We start from the raw sequence: 23,495 nt of genomic DNA, 5'->3' as shown, positions 1-23,495 counted from the left end.
CTGAAAGGTTTAGAAAAGAGTTGCTGCTCTGGGAACACAAGTCTGTATAATTACATTAGGACACTTTTGGATAAGTGAGTAAGCAAAGGCCCAACGTTCAGAATTTAGGCGCCCAAAGTCCTGAGTAAGAAGGGTTACACAGAGGCAAGTTGACATAAAAGGTTATTGGTTTCTTGGGAAAAAGAAAAAAAAGAAAGAAATGCTGACAAACTCTATTTCACAGTCTGACCAAATAAAGAGTTCTGAAAGATAGCTGCTGGCTTATGTGGTGAACAAGAGACGCTCTTCAAGATTTCTTCTCACGTGCATGTCCTTGAGGGAGAAGCAAATTTTTACTTTTTCAAAGAAAGTAGATATCACCAATACCTTTGGAAATTCATTTGAGGCCTTATTTATCATGACTTACACCATAGATTCTTCCCCTTTCTCTTGACACGCTGATTTCAATCAGGGGCTGGTGAACTTTTCACAATTTCTCTAAGTTCTACAGAGAATTTCTGTAATGTTTTTATTCTGCATTTGGAAGCAATAGTTGGTTGGTTCATATCCTTAGCTTATTTTTCCCAACTTGTGATAAGGTTTATGTAAATTGCTTCATAGCCAAACAGAGGCAGTATATCTTACAGTTGACTAAAGTTGTGCAAGGCTTCCAAGGGCTGTTTCATTCTGATGATGCTGTGAGGGAATCACTCCTTCAAAACTGCTTCCTGAGGCAACACAGACCACAGCTTCTACAATCCAGGATGCTGCCTTCTTTTACCTCCCATGACTTCCAATGCCTTCTGTTACACATTCTCTCTCTCTAATCGACATGTTGGAGTAGGCCTCAGAAGCCATGCAACGCCTCTTGGCAAGCTCAACCATCTCACCACACAACCCCTTGTAGCAAAGTGTGATTGATAAGGCCTACCATTTACTTGCAATAAAAAAGTACATTTGAAAAACAAATTGCAAGTGATTTTGCTGCAGCTGTGAGAAATTAAAAGTTGAAGATATCTATGTGGATTCAAAACCATATTGCAAAACCCAGTCTTGGGGGGGGGGAATCAGAGTTGACTCTAATGAATTCTGAATTCAACCTTCAGTTGAATATACAGGACGCCTGTATATGAGCAGGATATGAAATCTTGTGCCAGTGGAGTATAGATAGTGACTATATAAAGTTACAATGGCACTGAAAAAAGTGATTTATGACCATTTTTTACACTTACAACCACTGCAGCATCCCGATGGTCACATGACCAACATTCGGACGCTTGGCAACTGACATGTGCTTATGACAGTTGCAGGGTCTCAGGATCATGTGATATCCTTTTGCAACCTTTTGACAAGCCAAGTCAATGGGGAAGCCAGATTCACTTAATATCTGTGTTACTAACTTAACAACTGCAGTGATTCATTTAATAACAGTGACAAGAAAGGTTGTAAAAGGGGACAAATTTACTTAACAATTGTGTTGCTCAGCAACAGAAATTTTGAGCTCAATTGTGGTCATAAGTCAAGGACTCCCTGCACTGTTTGCATTTTTCCCCCCTCAAAACCCTTGAGTTCTCCAGCCCCCTGATGAATATCTGAGACCTACGATTTAACGCTAATTAATAATCCAGGTTAATGTACCAAATTCCATGGCTAAGATTTAATGAGGAACTTGGCTTAATGAAATCTGCAATCCATTCACCAGTATGAATCAGAAACTGGGCCCTTGGTGAGATATATAACATGGCAGTCACCTTAGCTTACAGGATTATGATTGTCTTTCTGAACACGGCTATTATTTTTACAGTAGTGAAGGTAATTCAAAAACAACTACATTCGTTAAATTTATGCAAGTTTTCTATTTTCCTAGAGGCTGATTTCTGAGTAATCTGGCAGTTGGTCCATTAAGCAAGGTGTCTAATTGTAGATGGGGTGCCTATCAACCAGTTCTTGTAAAAAAATCATTAATATACATTTTTATCGTCCCAAATGGAGTAGTTCTGGAGTTTCATTGTTGGCTTGTTGAGTGTGTAATGCTTGGAATTTTCCTGAGTCCCTCCTATTGAAGGTCTGCAGTGAATGTTACCTTCCTCACTATTTATTGTCCTAATTTATTTCATCCACCTGTTGTATCTTATCTCAATGTAAGCAATTTGTGGACACGTCTATCTATCTTGGCTGAAATCCTCTATGCACACAGAACAGCGATACCCACCTCGATGTTCCATTTACATCAAAAAGAGCAGGTGTGTTTAGGTCTGCTGTCCATAATAAGAATGAACACATCTGGAGGACAATTGATGGAGGCAGCTAGGCCTTTATCCACCTCCATCGTCTTTTCTCCATTTGCCCCATTTATCACTGAAGGGACTTTTCAGGTTAAGCAAGGGCAAAGTTCTCCTTACTTTCCCTTCAAACATGGGCTCTGAGCTCAGAGCTAAAAGGACTATCCTATTCCTGTCCTTAATGCAGCAACATCTGGATTCCTTGGACAGTTTTAAAGACAACTATTGGTTGAGCTCACACAACAAATCAGACTAAACTGGGCCTAGCATAGTTGCATTTTATTTATCTATGCTTTTCTCTGTGTGCTCAGATATGTTTCCTTGCACATCTGAAGTACTAGATTGGTTCTTTCCTTGATTAGTTTCCATTCATTGCTTCTTGTCCTGCCTTCAGGTGCTTTGGAGAAGGTTGAACCCCCTTTTTCTTGTGAAATTCTAAAGGGCTCTGAATATAAAATAGAAAGTCAAAAGAAGCAGAATCAGGGAGCCCCTATCAATCTTACTTTTAGAGGAAGGAGGCACTAAGTTCTCTGTTGCCTAAAGCCACCCACCCCCACAAAACTATTCCCTGGAACCGATATTATTACTTTCTCAATTACTGCCCTGATTCAAGCCAACAGCCCAGGGCATTGCTCTATTAAAATCCCCATTCCTGCTTCATCACAGGGTGTGACAAAGACAGTCATTCTTCCTCCCTAGCTGATAGAAATTCCTTGTCAACATCCAGGGCTTTTTTTTTTTTTTTTTTTTTAAAGCACGGTTATTGCTGCTCCCAGCACATCATGCTTCCGTTGTCACACAACTGAAAAGAAAAAAAAAACAAACTGACCGCGCAGCTGTCAATGGATTCCGGTTACCTCCTCCTTTGTATTTGTTTGATCTCAGACTACCTTTCCAGGCTCAGACAAGCTACCCAGAATCTATCTCTGTCTGTGGGGCTTGGATTGGATGTAGATCCCTGGGTCCACCCAGACTGAAAACAAGAGCTTCTGCAGGCAGCAGCGAAAAAGCTTCCCAGGCTGGTGGTACTACTCATGGCCAAACAAAGCAAAGCAGTGTAGGCCATGTGAGGTTAGCTGACCTAGGCTTTTTTTCTTGAGGGGGAGGGGAGGGGCAGGGCATTTTTGCTGAAGGTGGCAGCAATTTGGCCACTGCTTTCTGTTTGTTTTTTGAGTTCGCTTATGAAAAATGAGCCCAGAGTGATAAAAGAGCGCCATGGCATTCCTCCTCCTGATTTACCGAGAACTTTGCACCGACAAAATCTTTCCGTTTAACCAGACCCAGAAGAAGGGGAGGCCAGAAAGCTGAAAAAGCTGGCAAGATGATTGGAACCAGATGTTCTAAATATTTGCTCAGAGGGCCAAGCTGAGGATCTTGCCAGGGTTTGTGCACTCAACATGGGCAGGGAGCTGCTACGAGCCCTGTAGATTACCTGCGAGCCTCCGAGGCCTAGTCTTCTGCAGGTTTGGGGGCAATTTTTGACTGACCCTACACAAGAATATCCTTGTGGCTTAAATATCCCACCTCTTTGGCTTCTGGCCGAAGCTTAAGCTGGAGAACATGCCTTCTAGAATTCAGCCATGCATCCTTTCTGATCTTCTCATATGCCAATAGGGCTCCTTGCCAGCTTGCCAGACATCAAATAGATATGATGGTAGATATGATTGTTGCATTTAGGCAACGTGAGACAGTTGCCTCAAGCAGCAGCTTTTTGTTTATAAAAGGATAACAAATTAGTACCAGCTTTCTACCAGCCGTGGGTGAGATTTTTCTTCCTTCTCTGGTTTAATTTGGATACGATGCACATTAACTCAAGGGAGAAGATAAGACGCCATTTTCTCTTTGCTTCCTGTAGCATAATAGCCTGTTTTCCTCCTCCAAAGATTGAGCATAATGTTTCCCAACCACATCAGCTTCCATTTGTGTGGTCTCCAGCTCCCAGAATTCTCAACGGAGCTGGCTGGGGAAATCTGGAAGTTAAGGCAACATATTTAGAAGCTGCTTGAATTTGAGAAACACTGGCTAAGTGCATTGGTCAGTAAAGGAACACAACACAGTGCTCCATCCGGAGGTATAGTTCTTCTGAATTACTCTGAGAGCTACAATGGCATAGTAATTAAGATATTGGACTATTGATAGCTGCTCTCACTCTCTCAGTCCAGGTTACCTTAGATGGTTCTTGTGGTGTGGAATACTGGAAAGAAGGAGCACTATGTACCCATAGTCCTTGACTTACTATAGTAATTGATTCTGGAATTACAGTTGCAAGTCATGACGGTTATTAAGCAAGTCACCTTAACCAATTTTATTTAATAATAATAATAATAGTAAAGTTGGAAGGGACCTTGGTAGTCAACTAGTCCAACCCCCTGCTCGGGCAGGAAACCCTACACCATTTCGGACAAGTGGCTGTCCAGTCTCTTCTTAAAAACTTCCAGTGTTGGAGCATTTATTTATTAAACTAGTATACTGCCCATCTTGCCAGAGCTGGCTTCAAGGGACTTATAGATATTTGATTAAAATGCACTATGAAAGATCAAAACAATAAATAGGGAACCTAAAAGTAAAATTCAGTTAAAATGTATGATCTTTTTGTAGTGTTCATTAAATGAATACCATGGTCATTAAGGCAATTGCCCCAAATGTGATCATGTGATCTTGGAAGTGGATACAGCCATCAGAACTTCAAAAACAGATCATTAGTAGTTCTGGGAAGATCTGTCATAACTCTGAATGGTTGTTAAGTGATTTGTCCTTAAGGAAGGACTATCTGTACTGAGTTTCCAGAAGAAAGTTAGAATAAAATATTAAGAATAGCTGTACTACGTTCATGATATCTCTACAGATATGTATAGACATAGTATGGTCTTTCCTATCCCAGGTGCAGTCCAGATGTGTGACTGTCAACCTATCTATAGACAGCAGGACCATCCCTGTGAAATATAGAAATTGAAGTTGGTCTCATCAGGTTGGGAAAGATTATGTTACATGATCAGTCTCAAGGACCTTGGCTAATCCCATGTTTCTGCGTCTGTTGCTGTGACTTAGATTTGATTTAACCAAAAGTTCAGAATGGAGAAACAAAGGAACTGTTTGCTGGTTGGAACTACCATTAAAATGTTACTTATTGACAAACTGAGACTGGTTTTACATGCTATCTGGTGCCGATGCACAAGAAACCAAATCTGTGAAGACATCAAGACATCTACTCCTAGGCTTCCTGCTTAATGTACTATAGGAACTATTGCAGGATCCTTCCTGAAATCCTCTGTAAAATTTTAAGAACACAATTCACTTCCCTGATCTCAGCAAACTCCAGGGCAAAACTGGCTTAGCTGGTGGTACATATATCTGCAAGTTGTAGCTAACTGCAGCTGCTATAGGGCGTCTGAAAAGGAAATGATGGCATGATATATCATCTGAGAAAGATTTGTTTTAATCCCTTCATTAGAGGTTGGTAGATGCTTTGGGACAAGAAAAAATCTGGCTTCCCTCCAAAAGTTTTATTTATTATATTTGTTTAGAATGGTATTTGCCCTTCTTCCTATAGCCTTCTGGGTTTTTTGTTTTTTTGTTTTTTTTTTTACAAAAGAACCCCAGCTATTCAAAAAAATATAATATAAAATAAAATGTGTTGCATCTAATTCCTCATGATGAAGGGGGGGAATGACCCTGACTGGGGCAGCTTGTAACTACATAAATAATTAGGCAGCTGAAGGGGTTGACTGAGACAGTCACGAGAATAAACGAGTACAAAGTTCAGGAATGATGAAGGAAGAGCCTGGGAAGTTCCTATAATCCTGAAAGGGGGAGAGAGGGGGGAAAAAGAATCCAGAGCAGAGGAAAAGTCAATGAACGAGGGCAATGAATTCTATTCCATGACCATTTCACCAACATTAGATAAAGTTCTAGACCAGGAACCTCCAGCCTTGTCAACTTTAAGACTTGTAGACCTCAATTTCCAGAATTCTGGCTGGGGATTTTGGGAGTTAAAGTCCACAGGTCTTAAAGTTGCCAAGGCTGGGCACACTCCTATTCTAGATTCATGGACGATGCATCCCAGAGCTATGAAATGGAATGATGGGAGAAGCAGTGAACAGAAACTGAAGATCATTGCTAATAAAAATCTATTACAGTCAGGAGGTTAGAGATATCCACCCATTCATGCCGACAGATATTCATACTAAAAGCCAGAACATTCCAAGTAGATCCAATGTTACAAAGATGCTATCCTCTACTAGGAGACAACATATGGAGCAAGAACTATGGTACAAAATCTAGTTATTCTGTCAAGGTAATAATTTAACAGCTATCCAGCTTATGTAATGTAAGATGTAATGATGGGGAGGACTCAGCAGGGTCTGTGTCTCTTTAAGAGCCTTTATATAAAAGGGAAGGCTCCTCAGATGTGTTTCCTCTCTTCCATTTTCCTGCTGTAACTGCTCTGTGTTAGATCCTGTTGTATTAGCATGTGTATGTATGTTGTTACTGGTGTATGATATTGAAGATAGTGTAAGATAAATCACCATTAATATAGACCACTGTTTACTGTGTTTACTCCTGGGTTATCTCATGCAATAAGACTGTGCACACACTGACACATTCTGTCAGAGGTCTGTGTGTGTGGTATACACACACATCATTTCAACCTCTTTGCCCAAAAGACCTGGCAGACTAAATGTTTAAATGATGAAGTGGAAGACTCTTCATAAAAGGAATAATGTAAATGGACCATTTCAGCTCTCCACAGATCAGTCTTTGAGGATCATTAAGATGGATACTAAGCCAGGATGAAATTAATGCTAGATAACTAGGTAGATGGAATTTAAATATTGTACAAATATAACAAGGGAAAGTTTCACTGTAGAGGGAAAAGCCTAATCCACAGTATCTTCCTGTTTCCTAATTCTAACTGCAGCTGCTTCCTCTCACGCCAGATCAGTCAATGGAATAGCAACAGATTATAAAGTAGCTTCTTTTGAAGGTTGGCTGCAATTATATTTGCTGGTGAGAGAAATATGTTTTAATCACAAAAAAAAAGTCTGGCCAGGTTGAATAAGCAACAACAGACTAGAGTCACATAGGTTGGTTTAACACTTTGCCCTAAACCATAGTTTGCCTCAACTGATTGACCAAACCATTGTTTGAGTTTATTTTTATTTTTTTGCCAAGCCAGCAACTATGCTTGACAAGCCACACTCTGATTGCACTGATATCATACAATGTTCAAAACTGAACATAGCAATATGTGAGCTATATCAAACTAAATGGTTTCTTCATCGATGAAAAAGACTGCATGTATAAGCTGGCTAATAAACGTTCCAGATTATGAATGAAAATGAAAATGACAAGGTCCAAGGATACATAAGAAGGAAAAAAGCAGTCCAAGTCATGAAGCTTTATTTTTTAACTGGGGAGAAAATGTCAGAAAAAAAATGTGGCCTGAAGAAAAATCCAGGCACCAGTCCTGTGTGAATATCAGCATCCTACAGTTCCACGGACATCTTAGAACCAATTCACATTTTTGCCTATTGGGCTGTACTTATGAATGAGTGCATTTACGGCCACTGCCTTTGTGAAGGCTACAGTGCTTTTCCTGATGTTAGGCACTGGCATGAAAGCGGGAGTTCCACCACTGTATCTGATGAGTCATGATTTCCATGACGTTCATCTCTTTATGTACAGTTCATCCTACTCAGCCGCCCTTGAAAAGCCTGGAACGATGTCCCTAAATGCTCTTGTGTGTGAGACTTCTTTCCATTACCTGCTTTGGATTTATTACTAAAATATTTTATGGCTGGGCAAAGATGGAGAGGGATGTCCACATTTCAATTCCTGAAGTCTCTTCCAAGAGGTAATGATGCCTGTATCAAGAACTCAAGAATGCTCAGTCTGGCTCTTGGCCCAGAGAAAACAGAGCTTTTGCCAAAAAGTTCTGGACTGCAGAAAACTCTTAACATTGATCTAAGTCAGATTGCAATCCGAAACTTGTGAGTCTCCTATGCCAGTATCATCCTTTCTGCTAAGCAGAGAAAGCTTAGAGAAGGAAAATAATATTGTTCTAAAGTTTCCTTTTCCTGGCTTGTTGCTGATTTGCCCTAAAGGTGACTAGTTACCATGAAGATAACAAGCAAGCAAGCACAGAAAATCAAACATGATTCATATATCAGTTGCACGTTAGTAACATTCATGGAGATCCATCACCTTTTAATTGCTCCACAATAACTGAATTGAGGTATTCATAGTCAAGAAGAAGAGGTTTTCTGAATATAAGCTAACACGATGAACATACTGAGAATGATCATTATAAGTGGTTAGGGATGAGGGAAAAAAATTCTTGGTACTCTTTTTTAATCTAACTGTAGTCGTTTCATCAAGGCACATGAGCCCGTTTTTCAAGTAACTTTGGCATCAATGTCTTTTTACCTATTTCCTTCTACCTCATCTGTAGCACCATGCTGGGGAAAATTATGGTAACACCATCTCTGACCCACCCTTCATTATGACTTCTCGTATTTAATGCACTTTTGGGGTTTAAAAGTTCTACAAAATTCTGGATGACTGCAAAATTGCATCGAACAATACATAAAATGTTCTCTTGTGATCATCCACAGATCTGACAGACCTACAATACATCTTCTGGAGTAGACAATGACAAGAGGCCAATGCTTTTGTTTCAGTGGATTGTTTCTTTTATGCGAGAGAGTCTGGAGAAGGAAGGCCACCCTTCCCCTACCTGACAATTGACTGAGCCCTTGGTTATTGCTTTCCCCAAGGAAAGCTTGGTCTTGCAAATATGACGTAGTCAGTCTGCAGCTCAGAAATCCCATGAGCATGCAACATCAAGTCTCTCAAGAACTTCATGCAGCTCCATGGCTTTCTCTACCAGCTCACAGCTGGTAAAAAAAAATATTCCTCAGTATTTCTAGCAGCTTTGCCCTTGTATTTTCCCTGTGGCGTTCTTCTTCCGCTGAAGCTCAAGCAGAAAACGTTGAGGCTGAATGCTGCAGCCAGGCCTTTGTTACAGCAAGCCGTTGTCAGTTCAACTGAAAGGAACTGCCTGGCAGAATACCCCATTGTGGCTTTAATAGAGGACTCATTTTTTTTGCAAAATGTAGGCTGGAGGATGAAAGGGACAGGAGGGGGAGGAGGAACACTGGAAAGTTTCTGTTGGATGCTGTTCAGAAGCCTTCGCCCAGCAGGCGAAACCCTGGGTGGAAAGAAAACAGAGCAGGCGGTGGAAAGTGCTGACTCTGAAAGCAACGTTGGCATCTTCCACCAGCCAGCCAGCCAGTTGTTGGAGTCACCTGCAGCTGCAGAAGAAGAAGTCAGGCCCAATTCCACTGGGCAGATCCTGATTTTGGCCCTTTCCAAAGCTGACATGCAGAAAGTAGCTGGTTTCTGCTTTAGTAAAGACCTTTTGATTGCAGGAGAAATAAATAAAGATCTGTCTGTTGTGTCTCTCTGCACCAGACTAATGCAGCAAATGAGCTTGCTTGCTGTGGTCCTGCTAACATTATGAAGATTTCTGGGGCTGATACTGATCTGAGATTTTTCATTTGAAGAGGCAATCATTGAGGCAATCTGTCTATGGAGATTCTCAGTCATCCCGGTCATGGTTGTCCCAAAGGTGGTTTTTTTTCCCCAAAAGGCAGCTGGACTTTCTTTGTCTTCCTTGAAGACATTTTGCTTCTCATCCAAGGAGTTTCATCAGTTCTGGCCAGAAGCGAAACGTCTTCAAGGGAAAAAAAAGGAAAAAGCACCTTTTGAGACATTGAGGCAACCCTTTTTGACATTCAGTCTAGATTCTTGAGTCAATTCCATTTGAATCATTGAAATGTGGAGTTAGGCTTTTGAAGCAGAAATTGTTCAGAAGGATTCATTAATTCAAAAAGGGACTGAATTGTATGTAGTTCTCCAGTTCTTTGAGTCAGTTGTTTTCCAGTCTAAGTAACACATCCAGGAGCCCACCAGGTGGGCGAGCTAAGTTTTAAATAAAGCTGGTCCAAACATAACCTGACAATTCCATTATGCAAGTGCAAGGAGTCAAGATGAGTCATAAACACAAAGCAGATCCTAGACTATCTTCATTGGCCCTGGAGTTTCAGAAGTGGCTGCTGAAAAGCTGGTTGTCCTTCGCTATCTTATCAGGTGTAGCTGTCATGTCCAAACTCCTTGAAGGAGTTGGGATATGTGTCAGGAGTCTGTTAACAAGCCAAAGGAGAGATAAACCTTGGATTCTCATGTCTAGAGATTCCCAAATGACAGACGTTCTCTGACCGACTGATCAGCCAGAATTCCTGCTCATTCTGATGGTACAAGATCACCGGTCTCCTCTGATTAGTGAGGAGAAGAACAGAAAAATTCACATTCTTCTCTCAATGCCTTGATTAATCTTAGGACCAAATCAGGATTCCTATCACTTCTAACAAGACCAAATCATATACATAACAATACAATTAGTTTGATATCGTTGTTTTTATGTCTTAAGGAGATTAGTGTGTCTTCTTGGACACGTACTTTCCCAGATATAGAATCAATGGATCTACTAGCTCAGTTTTGCCCAGATTCAGGTGAGGAATTTTTCCTTAGCTTTCCTGGACCTGAAGAGCCATGATTCCTAGAGAGCCAACCTAACTAAACTATATATGTCTGAACCAGAGTTCCATAGGAGAATAGAGGCTTTTGATACAGGAGGCTAACATTTTAATCTAAGGTTTCTCTCGTGGGCTGAAAAAAAGAGACTCCAATCTAATGACCTAAAAATTAGTATATATTTATTTGATGTAACAACATGTTGCAATTCTACTTTCCCCTTTCATTTTAATTTTTTTCTCAGAATATCTGGAAAGAGTTTTAAATAGGTATAATGAAGGCTAGGAAGCTGCTGTAGTTTTGGTCCATTTAACAGCTAGACCAGCTCTGAATGGGAGGCCTCTGCCGAGTTTCAGACAGAAGCTACTCATAGCTGGAGATGCTTGAAAGTAAATTAGGGATTTTGAATGCAAAGCAAGTATTTATCATGAGCTACCATCCCCTTAATGACCACTATATTTTGGTCTCCAATCAAACCTAGAGAGCCACTTTGGTCTAATAGTTAAGGCACTAGATTAGAAACCATAAGGCAGTGAGTCTTAGTCCTGCTTTAGGCATGAAAGTGGACTGGGTGATTTTGGGCTAATCACCAGGAGAGTATGAATTCTAGTCCCGCCTTAGGCATGAAAGCAGTTGGATGACTTTGGGGCCAATCACCAGGAGACTGAGAATACTAGTTCTAGTCCCATCCTAGGAATAAAATGGAGTGACTTTGGGCCAGTCTCTGTCTCTCAGCCCAACCCACCTCACAGGGTTATTGTTGTGGGGAAAATAGAGGAAGGATAGTGTGTTGGATATGTTCACTCCCTTGAGTTATTTATGAAAATAATAAAGGCAGGACATAAACAAACAAACACATAAATAGACAAAAGCAAACACGGCATGTCTTTGCAATATTTTAATTTTGAATACAATCAGAAATAAGGCTACGGTATATAAAAACTCTCCAGAAGAATGATGTGCCAGCATCAGCAATCAAAACAAAATCTCTTCCACTCCCTATTAAGTTTTCAGTGTGGGAGAGGTTGCGATTTTGAATTTCTTAAAAAACACAGATAACGCTACATCTCTAAGCTACCTCAGCTGAGTTTGGTTTTCTTTCCTTTCTTTTTTTTTTTTCTCCTAAAAAGCACCTGCTTTTTCTCCTTTATAAAAACAAAAACAAAAACATTTTGCTTTTAAGGCATTTTTTTCACTTCTATAAAATATAAATTATATGAAAATACAAGTTGGAAAATAGTTGAAGAGCATAATATAACAATCTTTTCTTCTTCTCCTAAACTTATCAGCTTAAAAAAAAAACAGATATAAAACAAAGACAAAAAAAAAAGAACACAATATTTTTTTTTTCAAAAAAAAAATTGTTCACTGAGGCAGTTAATTCCTGGAGATATTTCTGTCATAATAGATATGCATACATCAAGCATAATTTACTTCAGACATCTTTGGAATGGTGACGCTAGTTCATTCCATCTATAGAGACTCCATCAGAAACAAAACGGAAGAAACCAACTGGCAGTTCTGTGGTAACTGTAATTTCTATGCTGAATTGGCTTTTTGTACAACTGTTTCACACCATTCTGTGGTTAAGCAGACACCCTGGTTGTTGTTATTTTAAAAGTAAGCCAAACATATAATATGTGAATGAGGCCCGAACCCCTTTTGACAAAAACTTTCCAATTGTCAATAACCATTAACTTTGCACCTTTCTTCCTTATCTAATTCACAGAGCTGAGTGAAGTATCTCTGCTAGTGCAAGGAGAACACACACTTTTGAAAAAAATATATGATACTGCCTGTCTGTCATTGCATTGAAAGGTAGATGGCAGAAAATTAGGTATAAACACTGATAAGGGAAGAACGCCACTGGGGCTGCCAGGCAGCATGGCTGACGCTCCATTGCCCTTTCAAGATCCCTGAGAATATATCTGTTGTGAACACTGGACAGATTGAATCAGATTCAAAATATTGGGGAAATCGCCAGTTTTTGGTTGTAGGTGCAAAATTTCTTCCAGTCAACACTAAGTAGACCAAGCAACATGAACCAAAAGTTGAGGAAAGGTCATTCAAAATGGATGCTTGAAGAATCAATAGCTCCAAACCAGGAAGCCCAGAAGCCAATGGCAAAACCAGCTTTGCATACAAGGTAACAAAATGGAGTTGTATGTGACCTACACGGTCTAAATGGGCTTGAAGCTGATTTTTATCTTTATGAAGTTAACCGAATCTAAATAACACAATGGCCACTGCTTCTAATGGACAAAAGACAAACACATGTAGGAAGATCTCAGTGGACAGATATCATCTCCAAGTCTGCCGTCTGAGACCTTTTAACTGGAAATACTCAGCTTTCTGGAATATTTTGTGCCGTCTACTTAGGAAAAATGACTCAGCTCTAATTAGCAGCCACTAACTTTCCTGTTAACCTCTCCATCACAGGTACCAGCCAAATGACTGAGTAAAAAAAGTACAAGTTTGTTTTTTATCATTAATGAACATATAGAATTTGACAGAATATAAAGCAGGTCTATTAGAAGGTTAAAAATCAACCAGTTCTAAACCATGAGGACTTCCCCAAATATACTTGAGTAGAGATGCTCTGTTTCATGTCAAAATCACAAGTGTTTGCTGATTCTTAATCCAAAAAGGTATAAACCCAACAGTATAAAAATAGGCTTATCTTCAGTTGGTCTAAAGCAGGGGTAGGCAACCATGGCTCTTTTATGATTTGTTGACTTCAACTCCCAGGATTCCTGAGCCAAGTCCACGAGTTATAAAAGAGCCAAGGTTGCCTACCCCTGGTCTAAAGCAGCCTTCTTCATCAAATGTATTAAACTCCTACAAATTTCTACACAGATGGAAGACACAAGTTGGAGAAAGCTACTCTGAATTAATATCCTAAAACTTCAGTGTTACATACATCTTTCTCGTCAAATTTCCTTTGAAGTTGGCACAGTTTACTCCTGAATCAAGAAGGAAAGGATTATATCATAGGAATACTAAGTATCACTATGACCTTTGTTTCATGTTTCCTTATAAATACCTGACTGAAAAAAAATAAATCAAAAGATGGGAATATATCCCCAGAAAAAAATCTTGACCATTGTATGTTTTGCTGCCATTAATCTTGCTTCAACATATTTATTGTATTCAGTTTTTGCACAGAGCATTCCAAACTCTGAAATAAACTCAACAATTCAACACCAGTAGTTAAATCTTCTAAAACAATTTTGTCCATGTAAGGTCCTGGGACCTTAATTTCTGGAATTGCAACTAACATGGCCAATAGATTCAAATTCTGAAACTTAAAATTTCAGCACATCTGGATCTATCGGCCTGGAAAAGATTGCTTCTGTTACATTAGGTTTTTTTAATGCATAATGCAAAGGACAAAGTCATTTGAATAGCATGTCAAATGAATTTGCTTTTTAAATTAACTTTAAAAAAAACAACAATGTGAATTACCCCCAAATAGTCGGATGTCTATTTTCAGAGGCTGACAAGGATAATAACTCTGAGATACAGTGACTTTACTTATAATACAAGTTGTCTTCTACATATACACAGTAATATCTTAGAGTCTGATCTTTATCTCTTGGTTTAGGGCTAAAGCCCCCAAATACCATAGATGACAACAAGGAAATAAAAGATGTGAGGTTTTAGGAATACCATCCTTTTCCACGTCCACTAATCCTTCTTTCTCATTTTCTATTCATATCCTCATTTCACTCCACTGGAATCAAATCTTGTTGAGCCTTTGGTCCTGATTTCATTTCTTTCATTGCAAGAATAACTGCTATTATCAGTATTCCTTGCTCAAAATCTTCTTTCTGTATCTTTCCAAGAAATACCAAGCTTATCTTCCTCTAAACCATACAAGAATTTTCAGTCGGTCCTTAAGTTTATGGATGTCATCCACTGCTCACAACCTGGCTATCTACACAGACAGACTTTGGATATTTGGGCTAATCAGTACAAGACTGAGAATGGTGGAATTATCAGGATTTTGGTTTTTTTGTTTTGTTTTGAGCATTTGCAGATCTGGCTACAGCTACTGACCTAGTTAACCATATTCTCAACACCGTTAGCAGTTCTATATCATGCAGTTAGAGGCATAATAGAAGATAGACCTTAACATGCCATAAAAGTGATCCAACTCCAGCGAAAAGGTATCAAGAAAAGCAAGTCTGTCACTGCTAATCTTCCTAACTCCACTTCACTTCCTCTCTACTGGAGTGAAAATACATTCAGGAATGTTGATGAGTGACAGTCCTTGAAACAACTGCAAAAGCCTTTATGGTACATTCATGGCTTCAAACAGCCTTGCTTTACAATTACCTGGTTAATATAAAAGAAGGGATCAGTAGAAAAACTAAAATTGATTTCATATGGAATTTTAATTAAAATTAAATTAAATACTTTGAAGACAATGGCTCTTTTGTTTGACCCTTCCTGTCACATGAAAAATAAATAAATTTTGTTGCAACTTTGGAGGTGCTCTAAGGGCCACGTTCAAGGTTTGGGGGACAAATTGTGAGCCAGGTTGTGTCTCACTACTACAAAAGCTTTATCTGAAAGGCATCTAACTGCTCTTGACTGATTATGAAAAAACTAAATAAAATCAGACCCATCCAGTACTTTGATAGGAGAACTTCTGGAACAGCCAGAGCTGTAAGCTAGTCTGAAAAGCTGAAAACACCCACACAAACATACACATCCTAGAAAGAAAAAGCAAACCGCTTTTATACTGTTGCCAAGAAAATGACGTGAATTTGTTCATGAACTCACAGAGGCTCAAATTAAACTCAAAACAGGCTATCTTTTTATCGTATCAGGTGGCAATGCCTTTTGAAACGCAGCCTGAATCTGGCCTATCAAAGCCAATTCAATTGGAGGAGTGGGTCTTCCTAAAATATAGTGAATTCATTTGTTTTTCTTAACTACAGTGACAACATTCTTTGTTCTACCTGCTCTATGTCAAATTCTGCTGACACTTCAAGCAACTCAAAGTTGTCCCACTTTCAATTTTGCATGACTGAAATGATTCATTTCTATTACAGATTTGGGGGGATTTGGGGGGGGCGGAGGTGAGTGAAGATCATATTACTATTCTCTGGTTGCAAATATTGGTTCTCCACATTTGTTTTTTGCAGAGTATTTCACACAGAGTATTTCACACCACATTTCAGTGGTGTACAACACAAATGTTTAAATGTTGACCTAAAAACTGTGAGGCTGATAACAGCCATTGGTCTCACTCAAGCACTGGGCAGATGTACTCAAGGGAGTGACAACTTAGGGTCCAGACCTCTAGTAAAATAAGGTTCTTTTCCCTTGATTTCAATTTTTGTAAAGCCTTTTCAATTGCGAGTCACATTTTTAAATCAGCAGATGATTTGAGATAGGGCAGAAAGAGGATGTATATAAGTTCATAGAATATCTTATTATTCTATACTCCCTCCCACACACCATAAAATATATCCTAATAGACAGTGAAGAAAGGAAAAGAAATTAACCCATTGAACTTCAACCTGCCCCCTTCTTGAAAAATATTAAAAACAAACAAACAGCAAAAACTAGCAGGAAAAGGTCATCTGTTAATAACATCTTTTCAAAGATTTTAAAGATGCATTTTAAAATCTGTTTGTTTTTTTCTTTTTTGCGATAGTAGATATTTAGGACTCGGGCATTTAAGGGGCTAACAATCAGCTTTTGCATTCTCATACAATTTTTCTTTCCTTGTATCTCAATCAGGATGATGGAACTGAAGAATCAAAACCCATCTACAACTGCACCTAACACCAACCAAGCCTGTTTATTTTTGGATAACGTAGCATGGAGAAAAATTAGCATATATATTGTAACTTGGGATCGTGCTTGGTGGCTCTGATTTATTTTAAACCCATTCAATGAAAATAAAAATATCTGCCAAATTAGAGAAGACCCCTAATGTATATTGATATTCCCCACCTAATCTTAATTCTTATCCTTATGAACATAGACATATTGATCAGAAGTCAGAAGCCCATATAGTTTGATGTGCTTACATTATCTAAAAAGAATACTTAGAGATTACTGACTCTTTCCTTATAAAATACTCCGTTGCAGATTGTTACAGAATGTGATTGATTCCAATCTGATTCCCATTGTAAATCTGACCCAATTCAGTGATTCAGCTTGATTCGGAAAAATCAGCCTGAATGGGATTTTCCAGCTCAGTCTGAAAACCGATTCAGCGATTTGGTCCTATTGCAAGGCACTATCCATAATAAAGCATCATAGCACCTGATACCTGTGAAAAGAAGCAGAAACAAGCTGAAACAGATGGACAATTGAGTTGTGCCCACAACAAAAGAATCAACCATCCTACTTTTCAACAATGGAATCATTGTCGAAAGAAAGCCATGTTAGTTTATGGTGGGCAAAAATCAGACAGACTGGATAGCATCTTTCTAGGTGGACACAATAAGAAGCATAAACCTTTGAGAGCTAAATCTTTGAATAAAATCTATTAGTCTGAATAGATGCTACCAGACTCTGATGAGTAGAACAAGACTGTCAACGCTGAAAATATTGTATATTCTTGCTTTTGACAATATGCAGAACTGTCTGGTATTTATGGGGTTAATACAGAGCAAAAGGGGGGTGGGGTAAAGCCCGGGAAAGAAAGAGGAAGAAAACCTATGACCTTCACACTAATTGGATAATGTGATATATGACTGCTAATTTAGGGAGGGAACATGCTGATAATTTAACTGCTCAGAGGAAGAGAACTTAGATCCTAGCATCCCTCATTATGTCTGTGCCCACATTTTGTAACAATCACTGATTTTTAGGAAAATAAATGTCTGGAAGTTCTTTGAAGTGTTTCATTAGCCAGAACCATAACAATACTTCTTTAAAGTATCCTAGATAAGCATATACTCATAACATGTAGAGGAAAATCTAAATAAAATCTCAGGAATGAAAATGGCACGATTGAAAATGCGCAAGCAGAGGCACAGAGCTATTGACATAAGAGAATAAAGTGCAGGAAATCTAGCATTCAAGCAAAACACCCATTCATCTAGAGTTCCCCATTTCTATTGGTCCATCCCATCTGTCCATTTCTAGTGGAGTTCTATATATAGAGAGACATATTTTGTTTTTCCACAATGGTGATAAAAATCCACAGCTGGCAAAACAAACAAACACATGATTTTTGCAATACTGAAACCATTTTAGAGCTTAAGACTATTTTAAAAAATACTGGCACAAAATTTAATAAAATACCATTTCTTTTAAACATTTTCTTTTTTAAAAAAAAAAAGGATTTTTTTTTTTGGTCCCCCCTGACAAACAGAAGAACAGAGACCTGTTTTATGAAATGCAAAATTATCTGAGGTCACAGTACTTTGTTATTCAGATATATTTTTTCCTGTAAAACAGGATAGTTTGCCACTTACGACTGTTCTCCATCAGTTAAAGACAGGCTGTCTTACAAGCACACCGATTGTCAGTTTTTAAGACCAGGAAGAAAGGGGATGATATGAATTCATTAAATAGATGGAACAAAACGGTTGTCCTTTTCCTGACTTCTAAGATCCCAGCTGCAAATACAACTCCAAAAAGAATTGGAGGTGGAACTGGAATTGGAAACTTTGTTCTTTCTCCTCCCAGCCAACCTATGTCACAGTTTCATTCAAAAGCTTAAAATCCTACCCCTTCTTAAGTACAACCAATGAAAAAGTATGCTTTTTCTTTTTTCTTTTTTAAAGGAAAATAAAGATTGGGGGTAAGAAAGAAATAAAAGTCCTTATGTTCTGCAGATTGTTCAATTTTGGTAAAATGGATCCATTCACTCATCAGCATCTGGCTTCACATCCAGCATGGCATGGAGCTCTTCAGGTGTGTACCCCAACAAACTTTGCAGATCACATACGAAACGATACACATAGCGTTTCCCTGCAGTTTTGTGGATGATGTTCTTGTCATAGTAGTAACGCAATCCACGGCTCAGCTTCTCATAGTTCATTTTTGGCTTGTTTTTCCGCTTGCCCCATCTCCTTGCCACCTGGAGAATGGGAACCCCATAAAATTTAGTTCACAAAATTGTCAAGCACTGGGGAAATCAGAAGATCCAGGCACTTCAAATGAGTATAAAGATTTATTGCAAGCTTAAGCTCTCTACAGTAATCTGAACTACAAGCGGTGAAGGGAAATGTGCGGGAGTTAAGAATAAAAAGGAATTCAAGGTGTGCTGCATTTAGATTTCTTGTGGGCGCATAGGGATTCATGAGTAATGACACATTTGACCCATCTCTTGGGCTCAGCCTGGTCAACTCCTACGGAAATTCCTTAATAAAAAGAACTTGACAGAATGTGTAAAGTAATTTCAAGTTTATGTTGGAAATGTGGGCAACACAAAGGCCCATTTTAATATGGCTTGCAGAAAAGGCAGAACATTTTGGGTTCAAATACAGACAATGATAAAATAAATTTTAAAGACTAAGTTTTAGCTCAAAGCAGAGCTTATCGGGATTAATGGATAGATAACTAGAAAAGAGCCATAGATGATTATTTTGTGATGAGACTATTATATGTTCAGAAATGGAAAGACTCTGATATACCCACAACGGAGGAATGATTGGTGAAGATAGAACCAGCAGAGATGGCAAAATTAACTTGTTTGCATAGCGAAAGCTCAACTATTACATTTATCAAGGATTGTAAACCCTTTATGGACCTTTTGCTGAAAAAGGGGAGCAAAAATGAGCTTGTGATTTATGGTTTGATGATTAGAAATGGTAGCTTATGGAAAAATGAAATTACAGTGGTATCCCAGTACTTGACTGCTTCAAAAGTCTCAAATTTACTACTCAATAAATTTGGACATGAAACTGTTGTCCCAGACTAAAAAGTTCCACTTAATTTATGAGTAAATTTTAGAATATTATTATTATTAATAGCTTATTATAGTGGATTTTTTAGTTTTAATTATATAATATTATTATTAGTAGTATTAGTATTGTTTAACAATTTGGATATTGTATTGTTTAATAACTAGTTTAATAATTAGGATATTATGTTTGTTTATGTTTTTATTAGTATTATGTTTACTTTTAATTTGTTTATATTTATGCTAAAGGGGAGTTAAAGCGCATTATGGACTTGGTTATTGATATAGTTGGTTAATGTTAGTTAGATTATGATTATTATAATTGTAACCCTGTACTTAGCTCTGGGAAGTGGGGGAGGGAGAGGGTGGGTTTAGGGTGGGTTGGTTTAGGGGTTTATATTGTAACTTTTATAAAACTTTTCAATAAAAAAACAGAAAAAAAAGAAAATGTTGTCCCAGTACTTGGCCTTTGTTTAGTACTTGATGCACAGCTGTAGGAAGAGTGGGATGGGGAATGGACAGGAAACCAGCCATGCTGGGAAGGTCACTGCAAAAGGAGAGGGACAGCCACAGAGGGCAGACAGGAAATCAGCCATGCTGGGAAGGCCACTGACATACGCAAAAAGGACAGACAGAAAGTTCTTCCTGGCTGAAACAAAGAGTCAAGTGATGTATATGGTTTGGTTGAGACTCATCCTTTTTACTACCCATCATATCTCCTGGAACCAATTAATGCAGAATACCAAGGTACCACTGTATGTAACCTTTTGGGGGGGGGGTAAAATATAAATGTATTTATAACTGCTGTCAAAAAGACTGCTTTATAATTTCTCTCTCTCTCTCTCTCTCTTCTTTCTCTCTCTTTCCTTTCCTTTTCTTTCCACTACTCTTTCTGATTTTGTTTCTTTTCTAATATTTGCACTGTTTTACCTTGTTAAAAATATATTCAATTAAAAATTATATATTTAAAAAAAAAGAACTTGACTCAGGACTTTCATGTGTACAGTCCAGATTAAACCCATACTTACCTCATCAGGATCAGAAAGTTTAAATTCCCAGCCATCACCTGTCCAGCTAATGAATGATTGGCAGGATTTGTCTGTCAGAAGTTCCAGCAAGAATTGCCATAACTGAATAGGTCCACTGCCTAAGATGACAGAGGAAAGGGGAGAAAAAACAAATAAGTAGGCTAGAAATGAAACCCATAAATGCAATGTTGTCCCCAGGAACAAATTAGAAATGAGGAAACCACATTCAGGTTAGAGCTGTTTTACTGTTTGTTTGTTTATTTAGCATGTATTTTACTCTCCTTCCCTGAAATCAAACTGGTGAAGTAAAGGCAAAAAGTTATTATTAAAATCCAAGAATAACACTGCAATAAATTAGAAAGAGTTAGTTTTCAAACTGGTAGACAGAAAGGAAAAAAAAAACATTCACACAAGGAAGGTCTTGGTAAAGTTATATCTTCATTAGAAAACTAAAAGATAGGATGATAGATGCTATGGCTATGCTTATCTTCAAAAGGGTTCCTTGTGTCCAAATAAAAAGTTTCTCTGAAGCTCCTTGAAGACCTGCTTTTCTCCAAACAAGGCCCACCTTGCAAGGTGCCTTCATGACGTGGGACCAAGTATCTGAGGGACCATCTTCTTCTACTCCTTTCTACCTGTCCAATCTGGTCCAGCCAGATGGGTATCCTCTGGGTCCCATCAGCCAATGAATGTCAGCTGGCAAAGACAAGGAGATGCCCTTTTTTGCCATAGCACCTGAGATTAGGATGACCCAGAACCTGCTCACCTTTCAGAAAGTCTTAAAGACTTGGCTATGTGACAACCCTGGGATCCCTAAGTTTGTGAATTTCCCAGCTTCCTGGATATGATGAAAGCGATGTATTACAATATATCTTGACTGCTATTTGTATTTAGTTTCTTTTTTGTGTCCTGCTTTAATTGTTTTCATGATTGTTCGCCATCCAGAGTCACTGGTTTGAGAGGAGTGGCTATACAAATTGAATCAATCACTCAGTCAATAGCAGAACCTATTCTGACAGTTGAGGAGATTGTCCACAAATTGTCTAATGAGAATGTCCAAATTCTGACAAGTCCCCTTGTCCTAAATTGTCTCACCACTAACAACAGCTAACTTATTTTATCTCGGCTATAATGGGTTCATGAGAGATATTATTATTATTATTATTATTATTATTATTATTATTATTATTATTATTAGTAGTAGTAGTAGTAGTAGTACTAATACTACTACTATTACTACTACTAATAATAATGATGATGATAATAATAATAATAATAATAATAATAATAATAATAATAAGTTGGGAGGGACCTTGGAGGTCATCTAGTCCAGCTCCCTGTTCAGGCAGGAAACCCTATACCATTTCGGACAAATGGTTGTCCAGTCTCTTCTTAAAAACTTCCAGTGTTGGAGCATTCACAGCTTCTGGAGGCAGGTTGTTCCACTGATTAATTGTTCTCACTGTCAGGGAATTTCTCCTTAGTTCTAGGTTGCTTCTCCTTAGTTCTAGGTTGCTTCTCCTTAGTTCTAGGTTGCTTCTCTGCTTGATTAGTTTCCATCAGTTGCTTTTTTTCTTGCCTTCAGGTGCTTTGGAGAATAGTTTGACTGCCTCTTCTTTGGGGCAGCCCCTGAGATATTGGAACACTGCTATCATGTCCCCCCTCGTCCTTCTCTTCATTAAACTAGACATACCCAATTCCAGCAACCGTTCCTTATATGTTTTAGCCTCCAGCCCCCTAATCATCTTTGTTGCTCTTCTCTTATCAGCTTATCACAAGCTGTCACAATGTTTGTGATAGTATCCCCATGCTGTGCATGCCTAGTGGGTTGACAGGAGGATGTCTTTCAAGTTTGTGCCTCAAGAAGGAGTTGGTTTCTCCTGGAATTGCAGCTGCTGAATAGGAAACTCAATGGGACGTTTGTATGGCAGTTCAGAGCTTATGTCTTAGTTACCTAGACAGGATTTTGGCATCACTTGCCAAGGGAGGGGCCGCCCTTCCCTCCCACCTGCCAAAAGACGCTTGACCACAACCTGACCTCCATCAGGCTCCTGCCTCCGCGTCTTGCCTGCTGCCTCTCCTGACCTTGACTTTTTGTTCCTGGCTGAGTGTTTACCAAGAAGTGATAAAAAGGAGGCAGGTATGAAAATTACTGGCTTCCTTCCAAGGCATGTTGATGCAGGAACAAAAACTGCACAATCTCACTGAGTTTAAAAAGCAAAACGAAACAAAAAAAACAACCAAATAAACTTGGAGCCAATTGGTGACTATTAATATAAGGAGAGGCAGCCCTGATATTGTGGTTGGATGGAACAGGGGAATTTGAACAAGGGGTGGAGGGAGACTAATCTCCCTATTAAATCACTTGGTGCTTTAATACTTCCCTTCTTTTTGGAAAAAGTCAGATTAGGCTCCAAGCAAGAAAAGTCTAGCACAGTGGTTCTCAACCTTTTTAATGCCGCGACCCCCAACCGGTCGTAAGTCGAGGACTGCTCAACCGGTCGTAAGTCGAGGACTACTCAACTGGTGCAGCACCATTTGCAAAATGAAATTTTGGCGGGCTCAGCAGGGCAGAGACAGCCTGGACAATTCCTATTGGCTTTTGAAAGCCAATAGAATTAGACTCTATTCAAGAGAGTCTATTCTATTGGCTTTCAAAAGCCAATAGAAGAAAAGGGAGCAGCACAGCTAAGGAAAAGGGGGAAAAAATGGCAGACTGCGTTGTTTGGCGAC

The 23,495-nt window shown here is 38.8% G+C and overlaps 1 protein-coding gene across 2 annotated transcripts in view; it reads right to left on the bottom strand.

Annotated features, from left to right (window-relative positions):
- Window positions 1-18,155: 18,155 nt before the first annotated feature.
- ETS1 (ETS proto-oncogene 1, transcription factor) overlaps window positions 18,156-23,495 on the bottom strand; it is a 106,119-nt gene continuing 100,779 nt past the window's right edge. For both annotated transcript variants that reach the window (XM_039361576.1, XM_039361577.1), the window contains 2 exons: window positions 20,763-20,881; window positions 18,156-18,909 (listed from right to left, as the gene is read on the bottom strand). In XM_039361576.1, the coding sequence (XP_039217510.1) occupies window positions 18,694-18,909; window positions 20,763-20,881 (335 nt within the window). In that variant the 3' untranslated portion in view covers window positions 18,156-18,693. The remainder of the gene's footprint in view (window positions 18,910-20,762; window positions 20,882-23,495) is intronic.

Source organism: Crotalus tigris, unplaced genomic scaffold, assembly GCF_016545835.1.
Source record: "Crotalus tigris isolate CLP2741 ecotype Arizona unplaced genomic scaffold, ASM1654583v1 scf7180000019302.1197242, whole genome shotgun sequence".
Lineage (NCBI taxonomy): Eukaryota > Metazoa > Chordata > Lepidosauria > Squamata > Viperidae > Crotalus > Crotalus tigris.
The sequence above is the reverse complement of the archived record's forward strand: the minus strand, read 5'-3'. Positions and strand labels throughout refer to the sequence as shown.